This window comes from Lipotes vexillifer, unplaced genomic scaffold (genome assembly GCF_000442215.2).
Source record: "Lipotes vexillifer unplaced genomic scaffold, Lipotes_vexillifer_v1.1 scaffold664, whole genome shotgun sequence".
In the NCBI taxonomy this organism is placed as follows: Eukaryota; Metazoa; Chordata; class Mammalia; order Artiodactyla; family Lipotidae; genus Lipotes; species Lipotes vexillifer.
The window spans coordinates 321,756-331,414 of record NW_006782421.1 but is presented as its reverse complement, the minus strand read 5'-3'; the positions used below and the strand labels follow the sequence as shown (position 1 = coordinate 331,414).

At 51.6% G+C, this 9,659-nt stretch overlaps 1 protein-coding gene across 1 annotated transcript in view; it reads right to left on the bottom strand.

Moving 5' to 3' along the window:
- FAM20A (FAM20A golgi associated secretory pathway pseudokinase) overlaps positions 1 to 3,927 on the bottom strand; it is a 45,819-nt gene extending 41,892 nt beyond the window's left edge. The window contains exon 1 of the mRNA XM_007455266.1: positions 3,572 to 3,927. Coding sequence (XP_007455328.1) covers positions 3,572 to 3,927 — 356 coding nt within the window. The remainder of the gene's footprint in view (positions 1 to 3,571) is intronic.
- Positions 3,928 to 9,659: the final 5,732 nt, after the last annotated feature.

Sequence of the window (9,659 nt, the reverse complement as noted above, 5' to 3'; positions counted from 1 at the left end):
CACCGCCGGCCCCGCCACCTGCTGCCGCTGTCCTACAACTGCCTCGGCTTCTGGATCTTCTCATAGCTTCTCCGGGAAAAACCGGAGCCAATTTACTTCCCTCAAACAGCTGTCATTCTTGCAAAGCTGTCTCTTTGCTGTGATTTTCAAAGGGAGACTCAGGGCCAGGATTTCTTCAGCGAAGGCAAGCGGTGGAGGTGTGAAGGCGGAAGACAGGGGCATCCGACGGAGGGAAAGACACAGGTACACACACGTGTCTGAGAAATGCTGACTCGGTAAGTGCAGGAAAATATAACCTTCTTGATACCTGAGAATGAGGTCAAGAAAGAAAAGCAGAGAGTGGAAAACTTGCATCTGTGCTGTAGCTGCTGGGGTTCTTACCAGGCAGGCATGACCCTGTCTGACCTTGACTGTCAGACCAGAGGGTTAACAGAGGAACCGACCAAAGATATGAGGGCAAACGGCCAAACCAAGCTGACCGGCTTTGACATGTCAAAGGACAGATGCTGTCTGGCTCGGGCAGCTGCCGGGCGGGGAAGGAACCCAGAGCTCAGCCTCTAAGATGTAAGGGCAGCAACAGCCTGAACCCGGGCTCCAGGTAAGCGCTGCCCTCCACCACTGCTTTGAAAGGAAAAGGCTTCGTCTGGCTTGTTGGCTTAAGGTCTGAAGTAGTGACGAGCCCACTTCCCGGGCTCCCTGTGTGCTCTCCGCTTCTCCGGTCAAGAGAGGTGCCAAACGTGTTGGACCGCGCGCTGTGATCAGCGGCCAATGGCCCGACAGAGACATTTTCCCCCCGGTTGCATTTTTTTTTTTTTTTTTTTTTTCTTGCGTTATGCGGGCCTCTCACTGTTGTGGCCTCTCCCATTTGCGGAGCACAGGCTCCGGACGCGCAGGCCCAGCGGCCATGGCTCACGGGCCCAGCCGCTCCGCGGCATGTGGGATCCTTCCGGACCGGGGCACGAACCCGCGTCTCCTGCATCGGCAGGCGGACCCTCAAGCACTGCGCCACCAGGGAAGCCCCCGGTTGCATTTTTAACTTGGATTGCGGCCGCACTTAAGTTACACCGCGAGCGGGAAAAGAGAGGGAGGCAGGGAAGAGCAGCTCGTTGAGGAGGTCTGCAGAAAGCTTCGTGACAGCACGAGGATAGCGCACCCTACCCAGCGTGTCAACTACATGTTGACACCCGGTGAACAAACACCGATCGAGAACCTGAACCGTTCAAAACAGTGTATAAGCTCCATCTGCCACTGAAATCAAAAAGAGACGTGCTGTGGAGGAAAAGGCGGGCCGTGTCCTAACTCCTATCGGTGACGAGCTCAAGTTATAGAAAGATACGTTCTGACTTCATACCAGTACTTATTAGTGTGGTGGTTTAAAAGAAAAAAATCATTCACTCAGACTAATGGGCTCCTCTGGGCCACTGGGGAGGAAATGCTGATTTGGCTAGTTTATTACCTGCGCCGCTCCCGGTGAGGCAGGTTGGTTTACTGCTACAATTATTCTGGATAGCAGTTAATGATGCTAAGTAATTACTTGTAGGGTGGCATCCACATATGTCTAGAAAGGCCTGGCTTTTCAATACTGGCTGGGTTGTGGCTACAAACAAGGGGGGCTTGTCTGTGCAAGAGGGAAACAGTTGGCAAGGTCACTCCCTGGTTTTTTTTTTTTTCCTTCGCTGTTCGTTCTAATTGTCTGCACTGAAATCTGGAGAGTTGGTTGGCCCTGCACATCGTAGCAGGTACTTTTTATGTGTCCTCACATCGTCAGGGCGCTGTCTCACTTAAGGTAATGAGTGAGACTATCTCTCACAATAGAACTTTGAGTGCAATTCCAATGCACCCTGGCTAATGAGTCTTCCACATTCCATTTTTAGCCCTGCTATATACACGTATTAAAATCCTTGCCTTGACATTTACAATGCAGTTTGGGTGAAGGTTCTCTGCCTCTGGGGTCTGGTTTCAACACTTGTTAAGTGTAGCTCCCCTCCTGTTATGGCCCACAAACCTCACTTGAGATCTCAAGTATTAAAAGGTAGTGATGAGTAGGTATCACAACTGTCACCTTCAACCAAACACACGAAACTACCCTGTTAGCGCCGAATACAGCAAGGTCACCAGTCCCCATCAAACCTCCGTTAAATGCCCAAGATCATTCCTGGTCAGTAAATGTGTTTTTCTGACATATAATGGCACAGAAATCAAGCTCAAAATTGTCTGTAGGACAGATTGGTGAGAAAGACTTTTGCTTTTCTGTCAAAATATTCCCTTCGACTTTCCGTAAGGACAAAAGTAATGTAGGGAAGTTTGAGGCCACAGAAATGTGAGTTAAGTGAATATTGATCGACATTGACAAAAGCAAGCAACTTCTCCCACGGTCCCTCCTCAAATCCTCAATGGACGGGGAGATAATTTTCCAAGGGCAAAACTTCCTAGCTCACCGATCTGCACGTTATTGATGAAATAAAGGTAATATCGAAAATGACAGTGCCTGAGAAGCAAATCTCAAACTGCCTTTTTATTGCGTCCAATCAGCAAGAGAATCGAGAACCACTTTCTTTTTAATACAAAATCATCAGCCAGTTGCAACTGAAACGCACCACAGTGACTTCAGCCAGTAACTCTCAACTTCTTTTCTTTTTGCTTTCTGAAGGCCCCCTCCACCCCTGGTCAGTCTCAGCACTACAGAATAACAGAGCAGTAAAACTGGGCTAGCGCTGACCTTCCATAGACGTTTATGTCTACCCATCCTCCAGAGGGACTATAAAGCCAGCAAAGACATCTCATCTGGAAATCTCTTGTATTAAGAAAAGTGATGCGTGCGGTCCGAAAGTGGACCGAGTGACCTGTAGACCAGCGTGCACTTCAAAACAGAGTCCTAACTCCTATGAAGGCCTTCTGTCATCAGCTGGGGACCTCAGAACTGACCATTCCAGCTTCTCCAAAGGACCCTCCCACCCTGTCCTTTCACACACACACAAAATCCTTCTTAATATTAGCCTAAATATGTTTGGCTTTTTTTTTCCCTCTATATTTTGCCTTGGATTTAAACAAAATTCCCAGGTAGATTTTTATCTCCCCCGTGCCCAAATCCCCACGATAATAAAACCGCCTGCAGGTCGTAACACTCACGGGACAAGCCACGTTGTAAATTGCACAGCGTGGCTACCATTTCAGGAAACTGACCACTGACTTTCTGCCCGGCTGACCTCTCGTGATCTCTGACCCCGGGCAGAGGAATAAGCAAAGGGGAAGAGCCGGGTGGCGGGTGTAGCCTCGGTTCGTGGAAGGCGCCCAGGTCTAGAGGTAGGTGCCGGGTTCGAAGCAGCTCTCTCTCGAGTTGCTCTGCTGGGGAACCTCATTCTGGAAAACCGAAGTCCGGCAGCGGCTTTCCACATCAGGGCCAGGAGAAAGAGGGGGGAGATGGCCCGGGGAACAGAAGGGGCTCAGGATGGACCCCCAGGGGCTCGCGGGGAGAGGAGCTGGGAGCACCTCCTGCTGGCGCTGCTGCCCAGAAGCTCTTCCTCGCGCGGAGATCGGCTCGGGGGCCGGGCGCCGGGGCGCGGGGTCTCACCTGTTCCAGCGGGCCACCTTCCTCCGGTAATAGCGCAGCGCCTCGGGGCCGGCCAGGAGCGAGTCCTCGGGCCCCAGCAGCGGCGGCTCCTCCGGCTCGTTGTACAGCGGGTGCGCGAAGAGGGCCCGCAGCTTGGAGCCGGGGCCGCCGCCGTCCGGCTCGGCCGGGGGAACGCGGCGCGCGGCCGGCCGAGGGGCCGAGGTGGCGGCGCGGTGGGCGCACGGGCAGCCGGGCGGGCGCTCCCGGGGTCGCAGCCGGCGCCTTACCCGGGGCCCGAGGTGGAAGTAGAGGTCGGCGGCCAGCAGCACGCCCAGCAGCAGCAGGGTCCGCAGGCGGTCCCGGCGCAGCCCCGGCATGGCCCCGCCGCGGGGTGGTGGTGGGGGCGGGGGGCGAGGCGCCGGAGCCCCGGGACGGGGCGCTGCCCGCGCGGAGAGCCCCCTCCGAGGGCGGTGGCCCTTGAACTCGGGGCCGGGGCGCCGAACGCGCGGGGTCTGGCGGCGTGGAAGGGCGTCCCCTCTCCGCGCGGAGCGGTCCCCGGGAGCCGCTGTCTCCCGGGCCCCTGTTTCTCGCACCTTCTCTGCCCCGCGCCCGGCAGCCCGGGAGTCCGCGGCAGGTGGAGGCTCGGGGCGCGGGGACGGGCGGCGCTCGCCTCTCGGAGGAGGGGGAGGGCGGCTGCGGAGCCCGCGGCGTCTCTCCGGAGGATGCGGCCGCTCGGGCTCCTCCTGCGGGCGGCGGGGACGCCCGTGCCCCCGGCTCCGCGGGCCGAGCTGGTGTGCGCGTCCGGCCCCCGGAGGAGGGTGACGCCGGGTCGCCCCCGCCCACTCCCGCTGGCACCTGCCTCCGGCGCCGCCCGCCAGCCAACTCCGAGCCCTCTTCCGGCCCTGCCGGTCCACCTGGTCACCCGCCCCGCCGCGCGCGCGCCTTCCGCCCTCGCCCGGGACCCCCGCTTGCCCTGCCCGGGGCTCAGGCCGGGCGCTTGGTGCGGGGAAGGTGGGGCTCCCGCGGTGTGGGCGCGAGACCTTCGATTTTCATGTTGATTTCCTAGAAAACAAGACAGCTCCCGGAAAGCCTTTCTCCTGTAAGATTTGCCAGGTGTGTGTGTGCGCGCGCGCGCGCGCGTGTGGTCTTTTCTCTCTTTGCATCTTCCCGCAGAGCACCCACTTGATGCATAAGGACTACGTGTCGTGTGCATGTGTTTGGCACGTACTAGGCGCTCGGGAGACAGCCGCTTAGCCAAGGAAAAAGTTTGACCTTTAAAAAAAAGGCACCGGTTCCACCTAGCATCTTGGCGACTTCCTGTTTGGAGGGAGTTTGGTGCCAACTGCGCCTGCACTGTACCGAGAGGAAATCTGTCTTGCGGCGAAGGAGGGGGGCGTCCACCCCCTCCCGCATGACCCCACTCCGAACTTTTGCGGCGAGCTGGGTGTGAAGGCGGGTCCGCCCACATGATTCAGGCTTTCTCCCGATATCCTGTGAGGTCACTTCTACCTCTCCACTCCATTTTCCCGTTGAGGAAGAGGGAGACGCAGTTGCCTGGCCCTGAACTCCGGGCTCCTCTGTTTAATGACCTGGAGGGATGGCGAAGGGCTCACCGAAACCCCCCGCCTGCTGGATGTGGAGCGAAAGGCATCTTCGCCTGAGCGAGCTGCCCGCCCAGGCAGCAACGGTTCCCTCCCGCGTCTGGGGACCCCGGTCTTTAACCCCGTCCTTCCCTGCTGGAGTCAAGAACCCTCAGACACACTTGGACTTGTGGGTTCAGACCAGAGTTCTTGCTCCTGTGGTTCGGAGGGAGATCCTTGTGGCCTTTGCCATCCCCATCATTTGTAAGGGAACATGGTAATAGAACCTACCCCACAGGGTTATTGTGTGGCTTGAGCCACTTAAAGCCTATAACTTGCTTTGAACAGCACGTGGTACGTGTGAAAGATGTGTTTGCCAGAAATATGATTACTTCTTGGTTCCTGTCGTACACCGGGACAGGTTCGAGATGGTGAGTGGGACAAAACTAGAGAAGTACTGAAAAGGAAGATGCCAAAAAAGGGACCACTGTCAGCAACACAACGTAGTGGCCTAAAATGCCTAGTCCAAGTGAGCAGTCCCGAGGTGATACTATTGCCAGCCGCTCCTCTCAGCTGGGTATATGCTGGCAGGATTTTTAGGGGTTTTTTGTGAACCACCTTCTTTTTCTCTGCGGTTAATTTCGAACTGGTCTCCAGTTTCTAAGAAACTTTGCAGCTTCGGATGTGTCTAATTAGGCATCCATGCCAGAGGGTGAAGAAATCGGCCGTGGGTCGGTGTTGCATCCGTAATAACTAGGCTGCGTTTCTGGGCTGGCAGAGGACGTGGCCTTGAAGCCATCACACGTCTTATGACTTCACGCACCCATGGGGTCCTGCTCGCTCAGTAGAGTCTTTTGTATGAGCTCAATTCAGGAAACAGTATTCCTGACTCAAGTAGGGACTGTTGCAGCATGTTTTCCCTGCCCTGCAAAGGTCGAGGGCAAAAGGGCGTGTGGAAGTCAGATATGAAGTGTGAATACGGTTGGGGTGGGAGAGTGGAAACCCTACAGGCAGAGTTGACCAGGCAGAGGTCACTGTCCTCAGGGTTTGTCTAAATCTCTCCTTCTTTCTCCCAGAAATGAGCCTTTCCCTTGGGCTCCTGCTCTGACTCTCCACGTTTTGGGCCCTGGCTTCCTCCCCAGCCTCATCTGTGTCCGTCATGTTGAGTTTAGTGGTTTATTTGCTTTATGGTTTGAATTTTGTAACCAGCCCGCCCCCCCAAATTTATATGTTTAAATCCTAACTCTTAATACCTCAGAAGGTGACCTTATTTGGAAGTAGGGCCGATGCAGATGCTATTAGTTAAGATGAGGTCATACTGGAGTAGAGTGTATGACTGGTGTCCTTATGAAAAGGGGGACTTTGGACACAGAGGCGTATGCACATAAGGAGAATTCCACGTGAGGATGAAGTTAGAGATCAGGGTGTTGCTTCCACAAGCCAGGGAAGGCCAAGGATGCCTAGCAAACCACCAGCAGTTAGGGAAGGGGCATGGAGCAGATCTGCCTTCACAATAGCCCTCAGGGGAGACCAACCCTGCCAGTTCCTTGATCTGAGACTCTGGCCTCCAGAACTGTGAGACAGTATACGTCTGTTGTCTCAGCCACCCAGCCTGTGCCCCTTAGTTACGGCAGCCCTTGCAGTCGAATCCAGTAACACATCTGCATTCCTCGCTGGAGCATGACCTCCTAAAGTGTAGACGGAGACTGTCACCTAAGGGCTGGGGGCTCTGAGGACAGGGTTTATCACTTGGGAAATGCTTGAGAAGTTTTTGCAGAAGGAATGAAGGGAAATCATTGGAGGCAGGGATCTCAGGCTATACCTCTGCAGCTGTAGCCTCTCACACAGAGCCTGGTATCGCGGAGGGGCTGAACTATTGGTTACAATAAAATAACAACTTGGGGCCCTGTAGGAGATGAAGAAGAAATACAAGACATGGTTCCTCCCTTCAAGCATCTCTTATGGTTATTAGAGAAACCAGATCTGTCTGTACCCAGGAGACAATTAAGACAGAGGTCCCTGAGCAGGTTAGGGAATCTGAGCCATGGCAGAAATTAGGAGGAGGAAACGCAAAGGGCACTTGTGTTTCCTTTCAGTCTAGCTAAATATCAAGCCCTCTATTTCCAGGAATTAAATCATGAAAACAACAGGCAACATTTAAACACAAGAGCTCTTCAATCTGTGAAGGTTGCACTCATTTCTGTTGTGCACATGTTCATATGTTACTTAAAACACGACTAGTTGTTTCTTGTTTGTGTGGTTGGTTTTCTACACTAGGCGCTAACTCCACGAGTACGGGGCCGACACGTTCCCCCTCCTTTTCCTGCTTTCAGAGGAACTCTTACATCGAAGGCGTGGAGCTGAAATTAACAAACACCTGTGGAATAAATGATGCCTGTATATGTGGGTCTGTGTGTGCTCAGGTATCCGGGACGTGGTTTGAAAAAGCGTATTTAAAAAATCTGGACTTTGGGGACTTCCCTGGTGGTCCAGTGGGTAAGACTCCACGCTTCCACTGCAGGGGGCACGGGTTGGATCCCTGGTCGGGGAACTAAGATCCCGTATGCCATGCAGCACGTCCAAAATAAAAATAAAATTTAAAAAATCGGGACTTTTAAGATCTGACCCCAGAATATGTTAAATATTATATTTAGTTAGAATATCTAAACCTTAGGAATCTTGATGGACCTATTGGAAGAGCAATAGGTAAGAGACATATAATGAAATAACTATGCTAACTGCAGACATCTGTGCCCCTAAGAGATTTTGTTACCGTATAGATGTGTATGAGGAGCAACCAGGGAGAGAGGAGAGAAGCAATTAGACTACTGTCAATGGCAGATCCAGAATGGAGCGCGATTCAGAAAACTGATACTGATTTGGTGTTGGACTCACTCTTCTCTTATTCTGAGCTAGAAAGTCCAGAGTTTTCTGTTCATGACCAAAACATAATGCCTCAACACAGGCCAGAGATTTCTCAAAGTGCAGCCTGTGGATTTGAATTACCTGGGGTGTTTGTAAAAATGTAAATTCCAGGGTCATTCCCTAGATCTAGTGAATCGGGGCCTTTGGAAGTGGGACCAGGAATGTGCACTTTCAATAAGCTGATTCTTACCAGCTCATACGGCTCTGCACACACTGAGGTCCAATTCTGATACACGCTGAAGTTTGGGAATCATTGGTTGAGAGGATAGTGCTAATGAGAGCAGAGTTAGAGATTTGATTCCAAACGGTCCAGCTGGGATGCATTGCCCAGGGCTGGCGTTCTGACTTGTGTCATAAAGTTGAGAGAGAGAGAGAGAGAGAGAGAGAGTAGGGGTATAAGTTAGTTTGGTCCAGCACAATCCATCACCACTACTGGGGAACACAAATAAACAAGCAACCCCAGTGCCTGCTCTTTACAAGTGTGATCTTGCTATAAAAAGTCACAGCTTTGCTGAATTACCTTCCCTGGACCTCGGTTTCCCCATCTGAAACACAAAGCACGGATATGAGTCGTCTCTGAGGTCCTTCTCAGTTCTAAAAAATGATAATTGTACAGTTTTTACTTGTACTAGCATGCAATAATCCAGCTCTTTTTGCACAACTTTATTTCCAGTGTAAAGTAAATAATTGAGGCAACGTAAGAGCACTGAGCTGGGAGTCAGGAAGCAGGAACCTGGATCCTGGCTCAGGCAGTAAGCAGCTCGGTGACACGGGGGCAAATTATCTAATGCCTCTGGGCTTCATTTTCCTCATATGTAAAATGGGTACTTTAAGTTAGACAATTTCAAAATCCCCTCTTAGAATTATTATCCTTCATGAATGATGATGAAATACGAATAAAAAAAACTTAAGAGAATCCATTGCCAGCAGGCTTGCTCTAATAGAAATGCTAAATCAGTTTTTCAGATGGAAGACAAATTCTACCAAAGGGAAACCTGGAACGTTAGGAGTGAAGGAAGAGCAACAGAAATGCTAAATATCTGGGAAACTATAATAGATTCTTTTCCTCCTCATAAATTAAAAAAAATACGTATGATGGTTGAAAGCATGTCTGATGGCGTTACAACATCTACAGACTTAATGGCCACTAAACATAAAAGGAGGAGGGTAAAGTAACCTATAAAGCTGGTAAGGGTTCTGTACTCCCCTTGAAGTGGTAATATTAATGCTAAGTAGACTGAGAAATGTTACATTCATAGACTGTAATCCCTAAAAAAACCTCAGTTCCCCAAGAAGGCATAATAATCCTTAATGTGCATATTTTAACAAGATGTATGTTAACATGTATGTTTTTAACAACATGAAGGAAAACTAATAAAGCCAAGGGAAGAAATGGACAAATCCAACAATTATAGCTCGAAACCAATTCTTTTCTTCTCTGCAAGACAAGGATATAGTAGAACTGAACAATGCTTCAGCCAACTGGATCTAATTGACATTTACAGTATCCGCCGCTCAACGGCAACATAATACATATTATTTTTAAGTGTACATGACATACGCCAAGATAGACTATATCCCGGGTTATAAAACAAACCTTAAAA